Source organism: Tetrao urogallus, assembly GCF_951394365.1.
Source record: "Tetrao urogallus genome assembly, chromosome: 5".
NCBI lineage: Eukaryota > Metazoa > Chordata > Aves > Galliformes > Phasianidae > Tetrao > Tetrao urogallus.
In genome coordinates this window covers 37,426,001-37,450,305 of record NC_136818.1, presented here as the reverse complement: position 1 = coordinate 37,450,305, position 24,305 = coordinate 37,426,001, and the positions used below count along the sequence as shown (strand labels likewise).

Here is a 24,305-nt window from a genome sequence, read left to right as displayed (position 1 = left end):
TAAGAAGTCCCAAGTCTTGGAGCAGATTAGGAACTTAAACCTTATTATTGTATTCTGGAACACAAAATAATTTTGTCTTCTGCAAAAGATTGCTCTGGGTGCTCTGGAGACTGTCCCTATGAGCTGTTGATTGCAGTCACCAAACGATTTTGTTAAAACTGGTTTTGTTTGTTTGCTTTCTTGATTTGGAGGGGAGGTGACTGACCCCTGTGCTCCAAGTTGGTTACTGTTTGTTTGTTTGTTCTTCTGTTTTTTGGGAATGAGGTGTCTTTAAAACAAGAGTATTCAAGTCATTTTGCAAGGTAGAAAAAACTTGTAAGACTGTTCTGAAATAATGCCTTAGTCATAGGGAAACTGGAAGCTGGCAATGCTGCTTTTAGAGAGGCTGGAATTGATTTAGGTTTTCAAGAATGCTGGCTCACTTTTCTCTCTGATGTTATAGCTTGTTTCTGCTTATGGCACAGACCGTAATGGGTGGAGAGAATCCCAGAAGCCTGACTGAACTTTTGCTCAGTTGTACAACTCCAGTGTGTTGTCCTGTTTGTTAAAATCTCCAAATTTCTATGTTTGGTGTCTCAGAAAAAGGAGAAAATTTCCCCAGCCTGAGGACTTGGGGGCTTTAGCTAAGGTCAGGAAAAATGGGTTTCCCTTTTTTGGTAGGGATGTATTACACCTGGCTGCTCAGGCAGCTTGTGCAGTCTCACGCGCAAGTTCACATCACATTCAAGTAACTGGAAACAATTAGTGCAGCAACTGGGAGTGCTTCCTTAGATGGGCTGAGGTGTAGGTGAGTTTGGGTTGTTCCCAGCGTGCTTGGAGGGCAGTTTCTCTGGGTGCTCCCAAGTTCTTGCTGCATGCCTGTGCTGCTTTTCCCTTCTGCTGTCCTCTTGCAGTAAGACACTGGGTGAGAAGAGCCCAAGCTGCCTCTGAGCGCAGTTCTGTGTCCCTGGCCTGCTCGCCTGCCACCCGGGGGACATAGCTGCTGGTGGCACTTGCGTTGCTGGGTAATTTGAGCAAAAAATAATGTTGTGAGTGGTGACTGGCAAAGGAAGGCATTCTATTTGTTTGAGAGCTTTTGGGAATAGATTTGTGCATCACTTAGCAGCATCTGAGCTAGCTTATTTGAAACATTTTTATGTGCCCACACTGGGAGTATACCCTGACTCTTATTCTTATCATTAGAAGTCCTTAAAAGACACGGCCATTGCTGTCCTGCACAGTGCAGCAGTCATTTGTTGCTAACATGTGTATTAGCTATTTATCATTCCTTCTTTCTGCTTTCTCTCCCCCTCCCTGTGTTTTGTTGAGCAGATAGAAAGGTTCACATCTGTCTGAGCGTTAGCAGTGTTTCTTGTCTCATGTGAATTGGTGTGACTGGCTGGAAGTGATTTTCCAAAGCAAGACTCTCTGATGCGTCCTTCCCCACCCAGAAGCAGCTGTAAACAGCTGATGTTAATTAGCGTCCACCTGCTGACTATGCCAAACAGTCATGCCATTGCGCTGCGACAAAAAAGGCTCCCAGTCTATTAAGCCTTCCCTCATACCTTTGGTAATGCTGATAAAATGCTGACCTGGTTTTTACCCCAGTGGCTGCTGTTGCTAAGCACTGAGAAAATGACCTGTCTCCTGTAATAATCTGCATTGCACAGTTCAAATGATCTTCCCAATGAGATTGTTTTCCTGCCCCTCTCCAGGCAGCTATTTTTCCCCACAGTCTTTACAGGGCTGACCATGCAGCTTGTAGCAGCATCCTGAGCCTGATTTTTTCATAGAGCCTAATTAAACACTGGTGTTGGAAGGCTGTTTTGTTGAAAGCACATCACAGAAATTGATTTGTAGTGATCAGCATGTCATACTTGGGAAATAATGATTTTGAGCAGAGAAGGTTGTAAACCAGTAACTTACCCTTGGAAGCGTAATGCTATGTGCACAAAACACGGAAGAAAATAAGTCCATAAATAATAGCTCTCTCTTTGAGAGAGACAGTGAGCGCGCTTGTGCTGAAAGCATTAGTGAAATAGCCTTGTAGCTTGTATTACTACAAAGAGGAAAGAAATCTTCATACAGCTTGCTATTTTGCTGTCATTATGCCCAAGATTGCTTCATCCTATACAAAAAGAAGTAACTTCAAATGGACTTGGAGGCAGTGCTTGAACAGAACATCCAGTTTGCAGCAGCTGAATTGACAGAAGTCTATAGCAAATCTAGAAAATGGAGGATGAAAACAATGAGTTTAGGCTGGATGGGTAACTGAGCATTGGGGCCACAATGTATTATATTTATCTCAACCATTATTGCTTTCATTTTTTTCCTATGAAGATAATTACCGCACTTCTAGAACCTTAGAGGACCTTAAAACACTTAAAAGCTATAGTGATGTAAGCCTGCCATGAAATGATACTGAGGAAAAACTGTGACAGTTCCTGGAGGAGAGGACACAAAAACATGTGTTGACTTCTCAGAATGTCAGGGGAAGCTGTAGTGCAGATAAAATCAAAGATTTGTCCCTCTGGAAAGCTAACCCAGTTCATTCCACTTGCTCCAAGGAAGGATCAGCATTATCATCCTTGGTGGATATTTGCATAACTTGTTAAAACCCTCTGGGGAATGGGAATTGCTTTCAGAGATCCCTTTCATGACTTAACCATCCTTTCTGTCATGCTGATATTCAAGCTGAAGTCATAATAAAGAAAATTTGAAAGACAATCTTTAAAGGAAGATCTGAAAAATAATTAAAATTTTGTGAAGAAATAATGGTGCTGTGCCTAGGGATTTCTGATCACTGAAATGTGGACAAATATTGTAAATAAAATGTGCCATAAAGTGAGAGAGAATGGGGAAAACAAAACAATCACTGTAAAGTGCCTTCACTTGTAGAATTTAGTTTTTCATTCAAGTAATCCAGTCCTTCAACACAGAGTATTTTGCTTTTTAGTCTGTTATGTGAGATCTCACAGTAGCAGTCCAGTCTGTTTATTTTGACATTGAATATGATATGGCTCTCTTAGAAAGAGTGGGGTGATTTCCTTGGAGTCCTGTGCTGTGTCTCACCATGACTGGGTAACAGATGTGTCCTTGGCTACTAGCCTTGCATGCTGGTCACTGCTGCATAATTGACTTGTATTTGTGAAGTCCGTGTTGTGCTGCCTTGTCAAGCAGACTTACACCAGAGAGAGTTAAGCAAGGAGGGCAGGGTTTGACCCGTATTTGAGAAGGCATTTTGAGATCTGTTGTCATCTAATTAAATGTATGCATAATACATTGTATCATTAGTAACTTCTTTTTCAAGAGAATATAATTTTATATAGTGCTGTAATTCCTAACAGAATTTTTTCTTCTTTCTTCCAGTCTGACACAAATGCAAGTTACTTGAGAGCTGCTCGAGCTGGCAACTTGGAAAAGGCTCTTGACTACTTGAAAAGTGGAGTGGACATCAACATTTCTAATCAGGTTGAAAAATATTCTGATCAAATTTTCTGTAAAATACCTCTCTCCTCCTTTCTCAAGAAAAAACATTTCTGTCTATGTATTTGCACTTTGTATCAGCAATAATGTGTTTGGTTTCGGATGAGTCATGTTTGCATATCTTACCCAATTCAAACTTTACCCCTTACCAAGACATCATTTCAATTCCACTTGGAGAACATTATGCTATTTAACATTATCTTTCATTCCATTTGCGTTACATCATGTCTTGGACAGCACACAGGACTTGAGACCTCAGAGCTAGTATATCATAACTCAGTTCATACTCTTTTCTTGCAATTTATTTGTCATAAGGTTCACACGAGAATAATTTTTGGAAGCAGTCCTCTCACTGGGATGTAATTTATCAGCTCCTGATGTGTTATTTACTACAGAGGAAAAGCTATGCCAATCTTTTAAGTTGCATTTCTTTGTTGTTTTTTGTTTGTTTGTTTGTTTGTTTGAATCAGAATGGGTTGAATGCACTCCATCTCGCTTCCAAAGAAGGGCACGTAGAAGTTGTCTCTGAACTGATACAGCGAGGTGCCAGTGTGGATGCAGCGACAAAGGTCAGTCAGGCCCATTTGATTGTTCTCTTGGCCGCACTGATGCCATGTATGTAAGGTGTCAGCCAATTGATTGCAGACATTACTGCAGCAATAATTAATTATTTTCCACTGGTTAAGTTAATAGGAACTTGCTGGGTTGTAGTAAATGCCGGAGATGACTAGGGATGTGATTTACTCAATGAATTGAGGATTTCTGCATAGGTTTCTTTCTTGTGTTTTCTAGTAATCAAAAAGAATATTTCATCTCAGGAAATACTGTATTTTAAAGTGGACTGCATTCTTGACAATATTGTTGTGTATTCAAGGTTGAGTTTTGTAGTCTTCTCAAATATTGCTGTTTCTTATTTCAGAAAGGAAACACAGCATTGCACATAGCATCCCTGGCTGGGCAAGCAGAAGTTGTCAAAGTGTTGGTTACAAATCGAGCCAATGTCAATGCACAATCTCAGGTAAAGTAATATTAGTTTCTCATTTGGAACATTGCTGATGATACAGTCTGTCTCCCTTTCTGGTGTTAGTAAGTGTGTTTGGTAGATTCACAGTATTAATTCTGGTCCTTGAAAATCAGATTTGATGAAGTCAGTATTAACTCTGAATTGCCTACCTCATTCACCAGCAGAAGAAGCTTAGAAATAACATCTCTATTTTAAGCTGTTCAGGAGCCACACAGGCACACACCCCTGGAGTTTAAGAAAGCAGAGCCACATCCAGGGGTGTTTGGAATATACTTGTATGGTTCTTTAATGTGCAGCACAGCAAAGCATTTACCCTTCAGCTTTAGGTCTGCCCTCCAGTGTGTCTTATGAACTGCTAATTGTTACAGAGACAGAAGAGATACTGATAAAACCAGAGAGTGGGAGAGAACTTTTTCAAATGACAGAGATCTTGTTTCACATGATTTAGTGTCTGAGGCTTAATTGAGGCCTTCCCTTGTGTGAGTAGATACCACAAGCATATGCAGAGCTTTTAATTACGGTGAAGTCCTTTGAAGGATCATTTAGATCAATTATGGAAGATTTGAAATAAGGAAAAACGGTGTTAAAAGAAAAGAAGTAGAAAGAAACAGGAAAACATTCAGGCTTTAAAAATGTGTAAACCATTGACTGTTGGAAACGAGAAGTAGCTATGTCACAGGTTGTCGCAGGAGGTTTTCCTGCTGGAGAAACTGATCTTTTCTGATTGTGATTTAGAACTTGTATATTCATCCCTGAAAATAAAAACAATCTGGGATTGTAAACACCTTATATAATTGCATTGTCTGTATACCCTAAGGTTTTGCCACGTTACCTTAATTTTGCTAAGATGTGAGAATAATAGATTTTCTTTGCCATTTGTATATTGTCCATTCTACACCAGTACCTGTGGGTGTGACATTCCACCTGGGATCAGTCTTCCTGAGGGGTCCCTTGTGGTCACTGGAGCTCCCTGTTAACTGCTCCTGCACCAGGAACAGTGGCTCTGAGCATAACTTAACTGTTGTAGAGCTTGTAATAACATTCTGCTGATTTTTATGTACCAACAGAGAGAAACCCCCAAAGAAGTTTTGATGTTGTTGTTTGTTTGTTTTTTCAATACTGACCCTGTTTTATGTGAGTTTGGCTTTATTTCTTCTTCACCTGAAGGTAACAGCTCAATCCTGCTCAACGCACTAGCATTAGCAAGGTTAAGTCTTTAATTAAATCTTTGTGTCCTTCAAATACATATATATATATATATATATATATATATTATTTTGAGGGAAATGAAAAAGTAGGGTGTGGTGGAAAAGATTATGAATACCCTACAATAACTTCAATATAAGAAAAAGGATTCTGCTCTGCCTCCAGATGCTAATAATTCTCGGTTCTAAGAAATGTCACCTATTATTTGTTTCCTGAAACTAACAATCAGGAGTGTTGAAGTATTTCCTGCTTGTTGTCTAAATACAACTGTTTAAAACTTAAGAAAATTAATCTTAATTTCCAGCTGAGTTACTAAATAGGCATTGAGTGTGTCATGAAATTATAGGGAAAAGTGCCAGACTCTGCTATTCACTATAAAAAATAATCTGTAATGTGACAGACGCCTCAGTGAGCACTTTATGGGGTTTTTTTTGTTGTTTGCTTTGTTTTGTTTTTAACATTAAGCCAGATTTTAACTGTGCTGTAGCCAAACTGTTAGGTCTCATTTCTGGTGAGAGCACTGACATACTGCTTCGCCTCTGGTAGAACTTCGGCATTGCACTTCACGCTTGTAGCGTGCTTTACTGAATTGAGACCAAATTACCCAAATACCAGAACAGCAACAGACCCTGCAGCCTGTGTGATCCTTGTAAACATGTGGCTTCACAGCTGCTCAGTGTCTTCCTGACTGTGAAGTTCCTCTTGGATCAAGCATCCACATGCCATTTCCTCTCCAACTGTCATTTTTTCTGCGCTCCTGTTTGCCTCTGCTGCCAGTGAAGTCTACATGCTTGGCCCTGGGTCACCTGCACTCTTGTGCATCCAGGTTGGATGTGTGCCATACAACACTGCCCTGTTGCTGTAACAATCCAATGTCTTTCAGCTGTTTTTGCCATGGCTAATATAACTTAGCCATCATTCACTGCTGCAAGTCTTAGACTATAATTTCCCTTCATCCCTCCAGCATGCAGAATGTTAATGTCTTGATGCAAATGATGCAACTGTATGGCCCACCTCTGGTTGTCTCCCTTGGTTTCCTGCAGCTAGGTCAGTGTCCTCTGTAGCAGCACTACTGAGTTACTCCCCTGTTCCTTTTGCCCTGCCGAAATGTCTGCTCTAACCATGTTGCAGCCCTGAGGGTACTGACAAGGTCTCAGCAAAACCCAGTCATATGCCCATGCTCCCTGACCTTCTCATTACTGAAGCCTTATGAAATACCTCTCCTGTTATACCTCTTATTTTTAACTAGCCCTTACCTCCTGTTCTATTCTGTTTACTTCATTGGCTCTCACAGAATGGGATGAAGTGTTTATGAAATGAAGCACACCAGAATTGGTTCAGTTTTTTGCCATTGGAATTGCTTCATTGACATAAAAGTGCAGCAAGCCCAAAAGCTATCTGTGGTTGTTTTTCATGTTCAGGGTAACACTGAGCTTCTGTCCTGTTTTTGCAATAGGACTACTTGATTTGTTTAAGATTTTCAAATTGTTCTCCCTGTTCTCAAAAGGGCCTAGATACAAAGAAATGTGATCTCTAGAAATGTTAAAATGCACTCTTTGGTTTTTATTGGCTCTTCTTTATTCATGCCACTCAAGTTCAACCTTTCCCTGTCTTTGCTGTATGTCAGCACATCTTCAGGGTTTGAGCAAGAAACACCAAGTTCTGGTGTGAGCGCTGAGCTGAACTTCATTTTCTTCGGTTGAGTGCTGTGTAACCAGGCAAGAGCTCTGGGGGTCTTTAGGATGGAGCAGTTGAAGAGAAGAGCTGCTTGGCACCATTGCAACTGACAAAAAGGGTCGTACTGGAGCATGAAGAGTAAACAAATATATCATAAATCACAGGATAAAATAATTGGTTGTTTTTATTGCTGGTGCTACTTTGGTTGTTTCACCTCTACCAAACTGTTTAGTCAATATTATGTGGATGATGCAAGTTGTTACTGTAAAGTGAATTTATCCACTGGTTCCTGACTGTTGCACTGAGGAACATGCAGTGTTATATGAAAACCAAGCAATTTCAGGTTCAAAGCAGCAACTTTATGAATTCCTTTTGAAATACCTTGAAACCAGAACAAGTATCATGATTTCATTTTGCTGTTTTGGTTTTGTGAGTTATGTCAAAGCTCTGAATTTCAGAAATGCATAGGACTATAGAGAAGAATTAAATTGTGGAAATCCAATTCCTGAAAGGTTGTGGCCTGTGTACGGTTAAGGCAAAGATAACAGCATTGACTGTAAGTGGAAAGTACTTGCCAGAGAATGAGTTAAGCCTTTCAGCCTCTAATACTAGTTTTGCATTGATTGAAATCACTCACTTAAGCATAATTTGACAAATGCTCTAATGTGGTCAGAAACACTGATAAACCTTTGTCTCGAACTGCTGAGAACCAGTCATCCCAAGATCTCCTGACGCCTGAAATGTGAAGTAGCTAAGTGACCACAAGCAGGCTGTGTTCTACAGGCAGCTCTTTGAGGAGATACAAGCCATAAATAGGAAGCACAAGTGAATTAGAAATGAAAGGTAATGGAGAAAAGAGAAAAAATCATTCTTAAGTCATTGCCCTTGCTGTCTCTATAGATGTGCATTGTATTTGCCTGTCCCATTTTGTATTTTGGCCTGCAGTTGCATTTATCGTGAATCAGAGCTTTTCTCTACCAAATGGTTGTTCAAACTGGCTTTTAGTTTGACTTCAGTGGATATAAAAGGAACTATTCTTGCTTACCTGTAGTAACTTTCTGATCAACTGAGCGTCTTTTAAAGTAATAACTACCCTTTTCCTATCTTCAGTTAAATCAAGGGTGATCATGTCACTAACTAGTACGTGAGCAAATGCTGTTTGTTTGTTTTCCTGCTAATCTACCTGAGTTTGGCAGACCTTTGCTATGTATAAAATGTTTGTGATGTGTTTACACTCCTGTTTTCCTGTTTCAGAATGGTTTCACTCCTCTGTATATGGCAGCCCAAGAAAACCACCTGGAGGTTGTTAAGTTTCTTCTTGATAATGGTGCCAGTCAGAGCCTTGCCACAGAGGTAAAAGTTTGAGTTTTTCAGTTTGCAAAGAAAATACAATGCAATCCAGTAGTAAATGTTGCCAGCTTTCACCAAGCTTGTCTTTCAAGTACGAAATTGAAGAGCAGAAAAAAGTTCTCTCTATGGAATGTGCTAATGAATATTGATTTATTGACTTCTCAGCAATTTAAACCTCTTGCCATTTCTAGAATTAAAAAAAAAAAAAAAAAAAAAAAAGACTAACTAGAAACAGTTCTAAAAGTAGATATGTTCTTAGTCATTTCTGGTAATCTTTCAGGTTAAGTGCTCAGAGAAGCTGTATGCAAGATGTAAAAGTTCTCTGTGCCTTCATTAAAAGTACTGACTAATATAGAGGGCAATCATAAAGCAAGAACTGTTCATGCTGCGGAGCCAGCTCTGGGATATCAGGGAAAACCCAGGGTTACTAAGTGCTTGGAGTATTTTCTGAGCTGCATTTATTGCCAAGTTGATACCTTCTCTGCAGCATGCAATTATTCTGTCTGGTTTTGCAGTGATAATTGCAAGTTGACAGAATAATGGAAGATCCATCCTTAAAAGTGTTCTGTGATCTTTCTCGAACAACAGTTTTTATTTCTAGTTTTAAAGAATAATTATAACTCAGTGAGGAAACTTGAAAAAATATTCAAAGTGATTATAAGAATAGCAGACATTAATATTCCTAAAAATAGTCTTAAATAGCATTTCAATAGGACTGCATTCCATCTGTTAAAAAAAAAAAGTATTTTCTCTCTAAAACTTTTTAGGAAATTAACTGCTTTGTGTGAACTGATTCCTCAAAAACAATAATGCTTGAGAAAGTTGCATTTTTTGCAAAATACGAGATGAAAAATTACTTCATTGCTACACTGTACATTGTAACATCATTGCTTACGGATGTATGTAGAGAATCTTCTGTTTTGATGACAGTATTGTAAAAATAATTCGTGGATGAAAAGCTTTCAAAATCACCTATAATCTGTGCCAAACTGATTTTCTGAAAATAGAATTAAGTAGAATTGTGCACAAGTACTTGGTTCTGATTCTTCTACACTTTTTCTCTTGAGCTTCTTATGTCAGTTTAGGCTGAGCTGTTGTCCAGCTCAGCCTGATACCCATGCTCTAATTCCTTTAAAGATTCAGACTACAAAACAATGTTGCCTTTATTGCCTTACTTGTTTGTGATAGTTGCTTAGGAGTGCTTTTTGTTTTCTCTGGGTTAAAGTTTTTATATGAAAATTTAATTTCAAAAGCCTTTGTTATTAGACAGTTACTACTCAACTAATTATTCATCACTAATAACTCTTCAGCAAAAGCATTTTAATATACATTAAAAAAAGTAGAGCCACACGCTGTCTTTAAATCATGCTTAGTTTTTTTGTTGTTGTTGTTGTTGTTTTTTTTCCTAGAGTGGGCTTTGCTTTATGTTTTAAAGTGTAGTTGCTAATTATGCTACTGACATCGAGATGCTTGCAATTGTTTTTTGGGGTCGGTAATTTCAGATAGCATGTGGTGGAAATGCATTCTTGTCATTGCTAATATTCCTGGTCTCAGTTTCTTGGCCGTGGTACAGTGATCTCTGCACAAACTGAATCTGTTGGCGGACCTCGTCAGAGTTAGGAAACCGGAGTGTAGGATATAGCAGCTATTTTGGTGTTGAAATGAAGTGCTCCCATTTGTACACTCACTTTTCCCTAAGGAAAGGGGAAAATGTATTCCTAGGATTTTTTTTTTCCTCGTTGTTAGCAGCATTTTTACCAGAAGAGGAAGTCTGTTGAGAAAAGATGTTGGTGATAGTTAAGGCACTTGTCTCTGAGAAGCAGCTGACCGTGCCACTGCCGTTGGCTGTGTAGAGAGGGAAGCAAACATCTCCATGTCACCATGTGTCCCTTTCAAGGTTCCTCCAGGTCTCCATTTCTGCAGGTACAGTGTAGCTATATTGTCAGAGCCCTCTGGTGGGGATATTTGTGGCAGTTTTGGCCTTCAAAGCTGCACAGCGTTTTTCATACCGTGTGCCTGCCTGCTAGAACATCCCTGGGACCACAGCCCAGAGTCCTGCCCCGCCTCTACAGGAGGGTGAGCATCATGCCAAGGAGAAGGTTGGGTTCAGTGAGTTAATAAATAAATAAATCATTCAATGAGAAAGGAAAAATTAACTGAAAAAACAGCAGCTCCTTAAATAAACAACTTGTTAGGAACCAAGGAATTTCATTGAGTTTTCTTCTATCTTTTCCTCAATTTTTTGCAAAGATGCTGTCTCTGTCTTTCTTTTCTTTCCTTTGTTCTCTTAAGATTAGTTTCTCTTTGTTTTGGGAGACAGAGAAGAAATTCCTTATTGAAGACATTATTTCTACCTCCAACAGCTAAAAAGTTAATGTTTGAACTCTGCACTTCTGGCATTGTAGGGATCGGCATACTTCTATGATATTGCTGTGCTGCTGTTTCACACTTATGTAAACATACAGTTGGATCATGACAGAAATAGTAAAGAAATGATAGAATGTGTTTTCTACCTACCACCCTGTATTGAGGTTTACTAACAAAAACTCTGAACATACAGATCAAGTGTTAAAGTAATAACCAAATAAATCCTTAAGTAGTATAATTTGCATTATGATTTCGGGTGATTTGTGGGTATTATACTAGATAAAAGTGATTCTAAATAATAACTAATTCTTCAGTCTTCTAAAAATCCATTAAAATACAATTATAAAAACATCTTGGGCTGTACTTTTCCTGTGTTTGAAGGATCCACTCTAAACTCTATTAAATAAGTCTTCTATTTTTCAGGTCTTCTTCCACATTTTGTTTATCATTTGCTAGTCTGAAAAGAAATAACTTCTGTTCATAAGAGGATTATATGTCACTTGTATGCTTTGGAGTTATAGCAAAGCAATTGGTATATTGGGAGAATGAGCATTCTTTTTCAAATATTACTGAAATGTATTATTGATACTTATTGTTTAAATATATACAGATATTGTTCAAAATCCATATTTAAATATTTGAGAGTTGAGATGAAATTTAATAATAAAATGGAAATATATGTTATAATTGGTAGCTTTGGGGAGGAAGAATGATAATTTGCTATGGAGACATCATTACCACTTTTAAGTAATACCAGCTTTTTGTATTTCTGTATACTAACACACACACTTATGCATATAGTGAAGTGTGTAAAGTGAATAGTTTAATGTTTTTTTCCAAGTCAGCTTTGTTTGCATATGTCTTATAATTTTACTGTCACCTGCAATGAGATCTCTTCACTTCCATTTTTCGCCCCCTGGAAATTTTGGAATAAGTGTTGAGCAGCCTTGTTGTATGTTGCAGGATGGTTTCACACCTTTGGCAGTAGCTTTACAGCAAGGTCATGACCAGGTGGTTTCACTGTTGCTTGAAAATGATACAAAAGGAAAAGTCCGTCTTCCTGCTCTTCACATCGCTGCTCGGAAGGATGATACGAAGGCAGCGGCTCTGCTCCTGCAGAATGACCACAATGCTGACGTGGAGTCAAAGGTCAGTTGTAGGGATATAAGGTTTGATGCTGTTAAGTGCTGAGCACGTCTTGTGTCCAGTGAAGATCTCCCTTTATTAAAGTGTTTGGCTTATGAGTTGCACATAACTTTCTCCGATTGCTTGTGACTAAAAATAATGTTTCATTAGCTTCCCTTGCCTCTTTTTTTCCTCACTCCCTTTTTGTTTGAATCAGGGCTAACTCCTCTTCTAGAAACTTTGCAAATGGAAAATAAAAGCAAAATATTATTACAATCGTTCTCTTGAAAATGGAAGCCACTGTTGAGGTGGTCTGCTAGAGAGACCATACAATTAAGTCATTTGATTAGTTGTTTGTGAAATTGCCACTTTAAGAATTCTAATAAACATGTAACAATTAACATTCAAAATACTCAATCATTCAGCTTCCATTCAGTCAAGCTTTCTTTGTGCCAATTGTGCTGTCGTTTGAGCTGCCATGCCATGTAGCAATCATGAAGCTTTTTGCATCCATATCACCAGTGGTGAACTAACCGTTCATTTTTTCCCCCTCTTTGCTTCCAAATGTGTTAACCTAGATGATGGTGAATAGAACAACAGAGGTATATATAAATATATATATGCATCATCACTCCTCCATGACTTAGTGCTGCTGCATCATGTTTTCCTCCTCCTTTTTGCATCGCCTTCTATAGGATAGTTACCTGCTTTAGATCAAATGAAGTAGCATGTGCTAGAGAACACTGTAGTTTAGATACCAGGGCTTTCTGCAGCTGAAACTAGGGTTTAAAAATGAGAGTAAGTGTTCTTGGGAGCTGATTGCCATCATAAAAAAGCGATATTATGTAAGATGGAGTTTTCAGGGATTCTCATGGAGTAGACATTTACCAGATGTGTCAAGAGCTGCAGACAACCCTGTTGTGTTGTGCATTCAAGACTGATTTCAGGCTTCTGCATGACACTTACCTTGATGGTGTCAGCAAATAGAGTGATCTGTGATTTTAAATCTGCAAAACTCCCGAAGCAAGGCAGTGGCAGCTAGCATGGCTTGCTAACGATTTAGAAATGCATCTAGTTCCCCTAAGGTTTCATACTTTGCAGGACTGATGGAATTGCTGCATGTTTTAGCATTATTTTTAAAAGAAGTAAAACTACTTAAATATGAAAATAACTTGCTGAAGTGATGTTATCAGTAAGGAATCTTCTAATTAGGTTGATAACTTGTGGTGTCTGAACATAACCCAATGTGATTGCCCTCAGTGGGAGACTGATCTTTATGGTACTAACCCTTGGAAATAAATCCATATTAATCATTTAAAATGGTCTTTGATGTTGTTTTCATTTGCATCTACTTTGAATTTATAAAAACAGTTAGCAAGTATCATCAAATGACTTGTATCTGAACTTCTCCTAAGAATCTCCTAAGAAATTTGGTTTGCAAGTCTAGTATAATGCCAATAACAAGTAGACATCAGAAATCAATGTATTATAAAAGACAGATCAATGCTTTAATAGTTACATGTTTTGCTGCTGTTTTTTCTGAAATATCTAAAAGTTTTATTTTAGTTCTGATCTTCTAGAATAATTATGCTAATTTAATTTATTTTCCCTCCTGCACAGCAGTATGATTTTATCTAGACTTTGAGAGTGAGTAAATAATTGCCAGTGAGTGAAAACTAGTACAGATTTGGAATGGTGACTTGCAGCACACTCCTATTACTAGCTTTAGTCAATTATGTGCTACAAATTTTGGAGTACCGAACAGTTATTTATATATATATATATATATTTTGTTTGTTTTTTCAGAGTGGGTTCACACCCCTTCACATAGCTGCTCACTATGGAAATATCAATGTAGCTACATTGCTGTTAAATCGAGGAGCTGCTGTGGACTTCACTGCAAGGGTAAGAATGGAATCATAGTTACTCTAGTTTACTTAATCAACACTTTGAAACTTTTTTTCACAAGATATGGAAAAGTTATTATGCGTGCTAGTGGAGACGCCTGGCCTGACAGCTTGCTTTGTTACCTTAAAGTGTGTGTTGGGGGGGGGGATGTCCATGCTGCTGAGCGTGAACTTTAGTGCTCACTCTTGAAAACCTCTGTTTTAACTAAAAACAAACAAACAAAAAAACCCTACTATTTTCATAGTTAGTGTTGTGAAAGGCAGGCTGTTTGGTGAGGAGACTCCTTCCACCTGTACCTTTAACATATAGTAGGAATTCTGTCCCTGTTGAATTGTCCTCAATATGCAGTTGTTTCCAATGAACAGGAAGGGAAAGTGTTGCTGATGGATAAAGCAGCTGTGCCTTCACTGCATATGCGAGTGTCAGATGATGCATAAAGAAGATCTGAGAAAAATGAGGAGTAGGAGATGAGAATGAGGTATAGAAATGGAAAAGATTTGAGCCTTATAGCAGAAGCCATGCTAATGTGGGTGAAATAACCTTCCTGATCCCATAAGCTCTGATCCAAAGTCAAAGGAAAGTAGCAGGATTGTTCCTCAGATAAATGGAAAAGGAGAAAAAGCCAGGATGAATGTGGTTTGGGTTTCTGAAATATCCCCCATGTCTGCAGCTTTTCAATTAAAGTGGGGTGAAAAAAACCAACAGTGTTGAAGATGGTATATATGAGGGAAGCTATTTGGCATGGTATCTGTGATTAGACAGGACTGAACTGTCATATTCAACAGTTTCTCTGCAAAGGTTGTGAGTATGTGTTGTGCATATTGCTTTTGCAATGCAAAAAAGTATGATTCTGCTGTTTAAATTATTTTGTCACATAACAAAAGCAAAATGCAGTTTTTCTTTTACTTCAGATATATCATAGAATAATAGAATAGTTTGGTTTGGAAGGGACCTTTAAGATCACCTAGTTCCAACCCCTCTACTCTTGGCAGAGACTCCTCCCTGTAGACCAGGTTGCTCACAGCCCAATCCAGCCTGGCCTTGAACGCTTCCAGGGAGAGAGCATCCACAAACCTAGCTGGGCAATCTATTCCAGTGTCTCACCACCCTCGTAGTAAAGAATTTCTTCTGAATATCTAGTCTAAATCAGCTTAAAACCATTTCCCTTTGTCCTGTCACTGTCTTCCCTCAATAAAGTACCTCCTCAGCTCTCCTGTAGGCGCCCTCAGGTACTGGAAAGCTGCTATAATGTCTCCTCAGAGCTCTTCTCTAGGCTGTAGAGCCCCAGCTCTCTCAGCCTGTCCTCATAGAGGAGGTGCTCCAGCCCTCTGATCATCTTCATGGCCCTTCTCTGGACTTGCTCCAGGAGTTCCATATCCTTCTTGTGTTGGGGGCTCCAGAAATGGACACAGTACTCCAGGTGTGGTCTCATGAGAGCAGAGCACAAGGGCAGAATCACCTCCCTCGACCTGCTGGTCACTCTTCTCTTGATGAAATCCAGGATACAGTTGGCTTTCTGGGCTGCAAATGCACACAACTGGCTTATTTTGAATCTTTCATCAACTGACACTCCAAAAGCCTTCTCCTCAGGGATGCTCTCAAGCTATTCTCTGTATCTGTGCTTAGGATTTATCTGTATATGTAATATGTATATGTAAAAACTCTGCTGCTTCCATACTTAGTTATATTTACTTAGTATTGTAAAATCATTTAGACTAGGGAAAAATCATAAGATCATCAAGCAAAGTCTTTGATAAACATTGCAAATCAACAAAAACAGTAAAATAACATTGTGTTTATTTACTAAATAAGCTACTATTTTTACTTATGGGACTTCTCAGAATTAAATAAAACCTGAACAGTTCTTTTGTAGAGTTTCTCTGTAGCTAATAAGGAGAATTGATGAGGAGTAGAGCATGGATAGAAGTGCCGAGCAACACACCTTGATCACACATCAATCATAGAGCTGGGAGAGGGCCTATCTCGTCACATCCCGTGGGGGGGGGGTCTCGCATTTGCCTACAACAAGGTGTTTTGACCCAAAATGTTTTCTTTAAACTGCAAGTAGGAGTGCAGGTGAGTACTACAAGTGCTGACCATTGTTCATTCAACATAGCATTGTTCAGTAATCTGTTAATGAAGATAAATCCTCAAAGCTACGGAGAAAAAATATAAAACACAGTGCAGTACCTACTAATGCTGGTGAGAAGAATACTAGCAGATACTTGAGTAAAGCTGATAGGTGAATATCAAAGGAATGGAACTCCTTGTGTATTTCTCACAAATTGTTTTCCACAGCTCATGCGTCACTAAAATAGGTTTTATGTTACTGGTGAAAGAGAGAAGGTCCAAGGCTAGATTCATGTGAAGTTCATTAGTTAAGGGTAGATTTGGCAGTTAAGGGAATTTTCTAACTGTGAGTGCTTGGCTTCACTGATTACACTGATTTTTTTTTTATTCCCAGAGCCTTAATCTGACCAAATTAGAGCATTAAGTCATTTTGAACTGTCATAAACTTTGGTGTTCAATATTTGATAGGCACTAATCACAGGAGCGAGGAAGATGAACAGATCTTGTGTTAACTCTTCCACTCAGAAACATGATTAAGGATTAGCCATGCAACTACATTAGCAATTAGCAACATTTATTGCCAGTGTTGCTAAACATCATACATTTGTTCCTGTTTCAATGAAATAATAAATCTGAGTTTTAGCAGCATCAATTTGGATTAAGGGCACCAGAGGAGAGCAGATAAGAAGTCAGAAGAGTGTTGTTCCTTCCCCATCAAGATTTAGAAATCACCCTCCATGAGCTTTCCTCATCATCAGAGAGGAGACTGCTCAGACAGCTTGGGATGTGCAGATGCAATGACAACAGCCCGAGAGAGCAGTGCTCTCAGTGACTCAGTGCTAAGCAGCTTGTTTGTGCTCACAGTAGCTGGGTGAAGGCATCTGCAAAGCTCATCTCTACTACGTGGTGATTGCAAATCTATATGAGGTAGCTCTGACAGAAATAATTGCATAAATATAGTAATATGAAGTTGAATTTAGTTCTATCAGAAGGCTGGAAATGAAGGCGTTTAATAGAAATATAAATTAGATTCTGGTAAAGCAGTGGATTTGTAGACAAACGCAGACAAATATGAGTTGAGGACAAAGTATCAATGTTAGCACCAAGTAACAGAGTCCTTGCATGATCCTTGATTACCCAGTCAACAAGGCAGGCAGAGGCACTAGAGCAGGTGCTGAAGGTGATCCACAGGTACTGCCTGCCTGCTGCCACCTCATTGTTTCTTGTTTATTTAATTTCTATAAACAATCTTCACAATGAGCTGTGTGCCTTGCCTTGGGGAAGGGTCTTTAATTGAGTTGTTGAGAATCTGGAAGACAAGCAACAGAGTAAAGGTGGAGAAGGGATATAACCCAAATAAAATCATACTGTGTGCATGCACTGTAGCTTTCAGATGTAGAAAGGCCGAACTGTAGGATGATGATGTCAAAAGTGCTTTTGACAATCAATACTTTTTCCTTTGTCCTGGCTGAATAAACATGAATTGACAATTCTGTATCCCTGAATTTATGTTGAAGTATTTAGAACTGTCAGTTCTGGGGGAGAATTGAACAAGAACAGAGGATTATGGTAACAGGGATTGGTTTGTATGGAATGAGGCAACACAAAGACAAATGTATGAGTTCAGCTCCTGCTGAACATGAGGATAGGTGGAGGTAGAGTGGAGGGACAAGCAGGATGAAGGCAGAGCTCTGAGTTTTGAGAGCAGTGGTGAGTCTGATGAAAAGAGGAGCTGGTGAAATGATACAAAAAAGGAGGAAGGCAGACTGGAAACAAAGCTGCAGTGTTTTCAGTGGATTTCTGAGGGACTCGAGGGAAAACCAAATTAAAAAAAAAAAAAGTTCCAGCAATGAAGGCAGGGGAAGATGTAAGTTTGATAATGGCTGCTGGTATGTGGACAGGAGGTGAGCAGTAGTGCTGTACTGTAAATAAATGATGTCCCCAGTGATACGCGGTAGCAGCTGCTCTCCTCACCCCTGCCAGTGTACACCTGCCTGCCTCTCGGTTGTCATACGCTCACTCCTTTGTTCCCTTCTTTCATTGCTCCTAAGAAAAATAGGCATAGGTCCAGGAGCTCTTACAGGTGTTACTGTGCCTGCTGGCCAGTGTACCTGCAGAGCATAAAGGCTGGGAGGTTTGGAAGGGTGCCTCCTCTTGATTTGCAGTCTCCCAACACAGCAAGAGATTTAGTGACTTCTCTTCCACTGAAGTGCATTTGCTTTTCTGAATCTATATGTTCTCTGACCTTACTACAAGAAAGGAACACGCAGGCAATGTGGTGCTACGTGGAAAGTGTCCTGCAGGATGGATGGAAATGACTTCAGTAAATCACCTTTGTGATGCCCTTAATTCCTACCTATTTCTAGGGAAGGCAGCTCCTTAACCTCATAACCCCAGTCCAAGCCATTTCACTGATTTTGTGTTGGCCTTTGCCATTTTGTAATGAAGGAAAAATATTCTTTCTAAATCACTTGACTTCTTGGCCTTGAATTATCTGTAAACATGTTACAGTTTCTGGTATCTATAAGAAACTTCCATGTGTATGGCTGTGTTTCTCTTCATCATATCAATGTGTTTCCCTCTTGCTAAGCTGTGAAATAATCACATACAGGCTAAAGAAATGGACAAAGAGAAGAAAGGGTTAAGCAAGGATGTAGTCGGTCTCCTTGGCAAGGTTAATGTTTCAGTACAGTCATTAGCTGAGCTCTGAAGGATTACAAAAATACCTAGCACCATTCTCTTATGAGCAAATATTGTTCATCAGCCTCTTCTAACTTTGAATAAAACTGTACCCAGTTTTACCCTGTGTTTTTGATAGTTTTAGTATCTACTTTCCATGTTCTAGAACTACCAAATTAATGATTAATATGGAGTGCCAAATACTCTCCTGTTCCAGACTTTCCTTCTGGAAACCTGTTGTTGTGGTGTACAGCGAGCAAATAAGTGGGGAAAACTGCTGTGTTCCCATCTGAGCTGCTGCTTCTGGTGCTGAATGCTGTTGCAGGTGCTTCTTCACTCTTGCTTACCAGGAATCAGATCACCTTCAGCCTGAGGGCAGGTGAGGTGCTGGAGAGAAAGGGCAGGTCACAATGGGTTTCCATTCTCTACTGCCCCCTTCAAATTTGTTTTGAGCAAAGAGTGCTTTGCTCTTTGGTATCTAGGACTTGGAAAGGTGCATGCAGATACATGCTAAATGCGAGTTACAGCCACTGAATGGAATGAGAAACCATTTTTGTTAGCAACTCTGGTTAAACATACATTATCCTGTGCAAGAAAACTCTTTTGCTATAAATCACATCTCTACAGAGTGCCTGCTCTTTTCCATTCAGGCTTTGGGCCACCTCAAGGGCAGCATGCAGGGAGGGCTGGGAATGAAGCTGTGTAGCCAGGTTGCCTTATGCTTAGGCAGCACAAGTTGGCGTTTCTCCATGCCTGCATGTGCAGATTAGGTAGGTGGGAAAGGTACTTTGAATAAACAGCTTTTTTTTTTTTTTTTTTTTTTTTTTTTAATAAAAATTAGGGAAAAGGCATACTTGAGGGGTTCACAGAGTCATTAGATTATTATTCTTCTGACTTGAGTCATCTTGCAGTGGAAATAACTATCTAGCCCAGGTAAAGAAATGCCTCTGAAGTTCTTACCTATCTCTGAGGGAGCACAGTGGTTAGAAAAGAAAAAAAAATCATTCTCTACAACTTTTCAGACTAAAAGAAACTTCTGTGACTCTCACATCTACTCCATATTTGAGCAAGCTAGAAGATTCAGGTAACAAGGGAATTCTCTACATGAAGGTGACCGCTGCCCAAATCTTTTTTTTACCATAGCATAGGAGAGGTGGTCATTATGCCATACAACTGCATCCAGCCTTACAAACAGCCTTCCACATTCAGGGCACTCCTTTTCTAGAGCAGATCTCAGTTGCACTGGCAGTGGACTTTGCCTGCAGAAAGTTTGCTTACTGGAAGGTTGAGAAAGGATTTAGTAATCTTGAGAGGGTGGTGTGAGGCCAGCATGCATTAATGATGACCCTGAGGCTGAGGGGCAGCACACCATTAGTCCATCAAAAAAAGCAGGCAGTATGTAAGTGACAGTAACATAAGAGAAGCACTTTTTTTTATTTCCCTAGTGGTAGCTTGTCATAATGGTTCCTTGCTATATTCTTCCCTCTTTTCTTTCAGGATTCATTTAAAGTATCTCAAGCCTGAAGAAAAATGAATATATGAGTATACAATAATTAATTTAGCATCATCTAAGATTTACTAAACAATAAACAGAGGAGGGGAAAAAAAGCTAATTCTTTGCATTGTCGTTTTTCTGCAAAGATCGTATGTTTGCACATGTAATATCTTTTATTTCTGAAAGTCTCATGTGAGCTTCAGTGATCAGTAACAGCTGCTAAACTAGAAAACTTTTATCTGCAGGACTTCTACTCAGTTATAGCTCCAGTTTTGAATTGCAGAAAATGATAGGAGAAAATACTGTCTGTTCTCATATAAAACGCATTGTTGTAGCTGCATGGTTGCCTGTAGCCATTAGCACAATCCTCCACTTTCTCCATGAACTGGTAATATGGATAATATTCATGCGGTTATTGATCACAATTCTAGTACATGACAACCAATGTCATGCTTTTTTCTTAAGGGAACCCCTGAGGATGGAGAGATTTTCTAGACTTTACTGCTGAGCAGTCTGTCTGTTTCAGCCTGTTTTACTCATTCTTGGTCAGTTCTGAGTCAGCTCTCAGTGGGAACAGAGAAGGACAATTTTATTAAATTCCAATTCATCTGAACATTTTGGTAAGAAACTATGTTTTAAAAATAATTGAATAAATGTTGTTGGCTTGCCCCTCACAATAGCTGCAGCATGGGAATACAGCTTGTCCTTCAGCCAAGCAACCAACCTGCTGCTTGGACTGTCAGCCCTTGCAGGATTGCAGAGGACCAGTCCCCACTTCTGTCTTTGGCATAAGACATTGCTTGTTTGTATCGCTGCTATAGCATCAGTTCTCCAGAGGGATTTATTTCCACTTCTGCAGTGCACCCACGTTGCTTACCTCATAGCCCACTTAGTCTGCGTTTGAAATAATAGGACATGAGTAAGACATGAATAGGAAACACTTATGTTTTGCTTGTTTGCTTTTGAAGATACTCTTCAAAGCCTAATATGGTACTACAAGTGCAAATATTTACTTTTCTTGTTTATTATTAGTATCCTTATGCTTGTAAACTCAGGCTGTTTGATGGAAGAAAATTGCAATCCCAAAGCATATCATACCTCTGTCTATTTTTAGTTTACTGTATTTTTTTTTTCTAAATTCCTAGATATTCCTGTTGCCAATTTGTAGCAGTAAGAGATAACATGGACTGCTGTGGTGAGCTGTGATGGGTGGTGGCTTGTGTCAGTGGGAACTTGGTGGTTTCATTTCAGATGGGAAATGGAGGTGGCTTTTTGCTCAGAATAGGATAGCTTGAATTTTTTTTAATTTTCTTATGAAACTGTAGATAGATGTAGCTGAAAGAGCTTAGTGTCTCCTCTCATCAGCAACAAGCAGAAGCTGCCGAAGAAGAAAAACAGATCTCTTTTCATCCATCCTATTTATACCTGCAAAGGAAGGCACAGGGCCTGTGTGAGAGCATAGCAGCAAACAGTGCATGGAGGTACAGGCAAAATAGCTGAGCACGATGTTGTGAGCTTTAAAAAGAAAAATGCCTGCATGTAATCCATCACACTTCAATTTGTATGTGCTTTCAGAATACTTTGAATCACGTAGTCCGCGACATCTGCCAAAGGGGAGAGGAAAGACCATGTGCTATTTAATAATGCTATGACCATTTATTGTAAAGTTCTAGGTTGTTATTCTCGTAAGTTATATTTTATATTCCTTGCACAGTCTTTTTTTTTAACTCTATAATTGGATGGTAGGGGATCTCACTGGTGAGGGATTTTCATGACACATTATCCAATGTTTGATATTTCAGCAGTGAGAGCAAGGAAAGGAGTGCTCTGATAGACTTTTAGATCTGAACTGCATCTTTTTATGGCAACTTCTTGAAGGGATTTCATCTTTTTTACTGCAGGAAAACATCTTCAAAAGTTTCCTGATTTACTATTCTTCCTTAAGAACAAAGGGAGAAATTTATAGAAGATCAAACAGATAAAAATAGACTGAAAAGGCAGCAGATGCTGTTGATTTACTGAAGAATTCAGAACCTTACATTTGGTGACTATATTATTTGCTGATACCACAGTTTTGGTGTTAATAATCTATACCCAGGCCGTGCATATTATGAAGCCTTTTTGTTTTATCTCTGTTTTCTTGTGACAAGAACAAACAACTGGGGTTTGAATTGCTTGCTTTCCTTTTTCTATCATCAGAAACATTAATGATGTTGATGTCTGAGGTTTGTTCTTGTGTCAGTTGATATTCTCAATTGTCATATGTGTGCTGAGATGAGATGGGGCAATGTATGTGGTGCATCTAGCGGTGATTACTTAAGCCTCAGCTAAGCCCAGTAGTGACCAAAGTTGCTTGCCCTAAAATTTAGTGGGCAGTTGTACAGATTTTCACATAATGTTTCCCTTCATCTGTGCAGGGCTCAGGACTCTTGGCAACCCAAATTATTACTTCATATCATTTGCTACCTGTGAAAGCTCAAATTAGCTAAATGCCGAAGTTAAATTCTGAATGGAAAACTGGCCCATCTTGATTTTCTCTACATTGGTATTCCCATAATATTTTTCACAGCTGATAAGGCTGAGCAGGGCCGAATAAGCTTCTTCTCCTTTATCTCTTAATTCCTTTCATGAACTGCTTGAGTAGGTTAATAGAGTGTGGAAAAAAAAAACCCTAGAGAGTGAGCAAATACTGCTTCTGCAACTCTCTTTTTCCAGCAAAAAGGAACTGAGTTTGTTCATAAGGACAGATATTTCACTGGGTGTACAGTGTTCCATTTCCTTTATTCCTGTTCAAATCGTTATTTCCCAATAGCTGTGTGTTTTTTGCTTTTCCTAACAATCTGTGACTAAAATGAATATATCCTTTATGTACCTGTCTCTTTCTAATGTGAATGCAGTTAATGCAGTATAAACCAAATATAACTCAGGATTTCAAGGTATTAGAGACTTTTAATGTATATGCCTTTTGTAAAGACAGTCTATCAAATGGAGGGAAGGAGGCTTGCTGGCTCCAGCTTGTACAAGTGAGCTTGGTGCTTGTTAGGTGCTGGAGAATTTCACCATGTTCCCAGCCAGGGTGCTTGACCCCTGCCAGAAGCAGAGACCAACTGTGGAAGTCATGATAGTATTTGTACTAACCTGAAATGTGAAGGAAATGAACAGGACTCCTTTCTGACTATAACAATAAGTATTATTTTTCCCCTCTGTTGCAGACCAACAGTGTAACCTAACCCTCAGCTTCTGGGGGGAAGTCTTCTCTTTTGCAGTTGAGGTGCTTGTCTGCCAGTGCTCATCCATTCAATCTAGAATCAACTGTCTTTCATTTAAGGCAATAGACAATCTAAAAGATTGGGCTGGTGAAGAATTAGATCAATGAGCATGTTCTTGTCTGGCTATTTTCCCCTGTGCCACACGAATTTGATTTAGTTTGGTGTCAAATGAGAACCACATGTTTAATCTGTGTTACTCCTGCCTTTTGTAATGCCTTCATCTTCCTCTTCTATTTCTTTGATGATGCTTAGAAAAGACATTTCTTCTACTCTCTACTTAATGTAGGAAATTATTTGTAGAAATTATTTTGCGATGTTAACAGGGCACTGAAGTCTATTAGGCTGAGTTAGTCTCTTTGTCCATCAACCCCAAGCAAGCAGAGCAAGCAGAAAAAACTGGTCCTCACTGGTCCTAAATTACCTGCAGTATCCCCTTACTTGAAGATATGAGAGTTATTTCCTCTACTGTTCTTTATTGAGAAAGTACAATTTGTCATCTTCTCCCTCTGACCTTGGTAACATCTTTCCTCCTGGGAAGAGGGGAAAAGTATAAAGTATCTCAACATAATTGTCGTCTTTTTTTTCTGCCCTCTTTGTAGCTGATACACTAATATGTTGACCCCATATTATATCTGAATTTAACTCCCAGCCAGATAGAATCACTCATTTT

General features: G+C 39.1%; 1 protein-coding gene across 3 annotated transcripts in view; it reads left to right on the top strand.

The window, feature by feature from the left end:
• ANK3 (ankyrin 3) overlaps window positions 1-24,305 on the top strand; it is a gene marked incomplete at both ends in the record, with an annotated part of 196,778 nt that overhangs the window by 52,945 nt on the left and 119,528 nt on the right. For all 3 annotated transcript variants that reach the window (XM_079535979.1, XM_079535980.1, XM_079535978.1), the window contains 6 exons: window positions 3,349-3,450; window positions 3,936-4,034; window positions 4,385-4,483; window positions 8,627-8,725; window positions 12,053-12,238; window positions 14,021-14,119. In XM_079535979.1, the coding sequence (XP_079392105.1) occupies window positions 3,349-3,450; window positions 3,936-4,034; window positions 4,385-4,483; window positions 8,627-8,725; window positions 12,053-12,238; window positions 14,021-14,119 (684 nt within the window). The remainder of the gene's footprint in view (window positions 1-3,348; window positions 3,451-3,935; window positions 4,035-4,384; window positions 4,484-8,626; window positions 8,726-12,052; window positions 12,239-14,020; window positions 14,120-24,305) is intronic.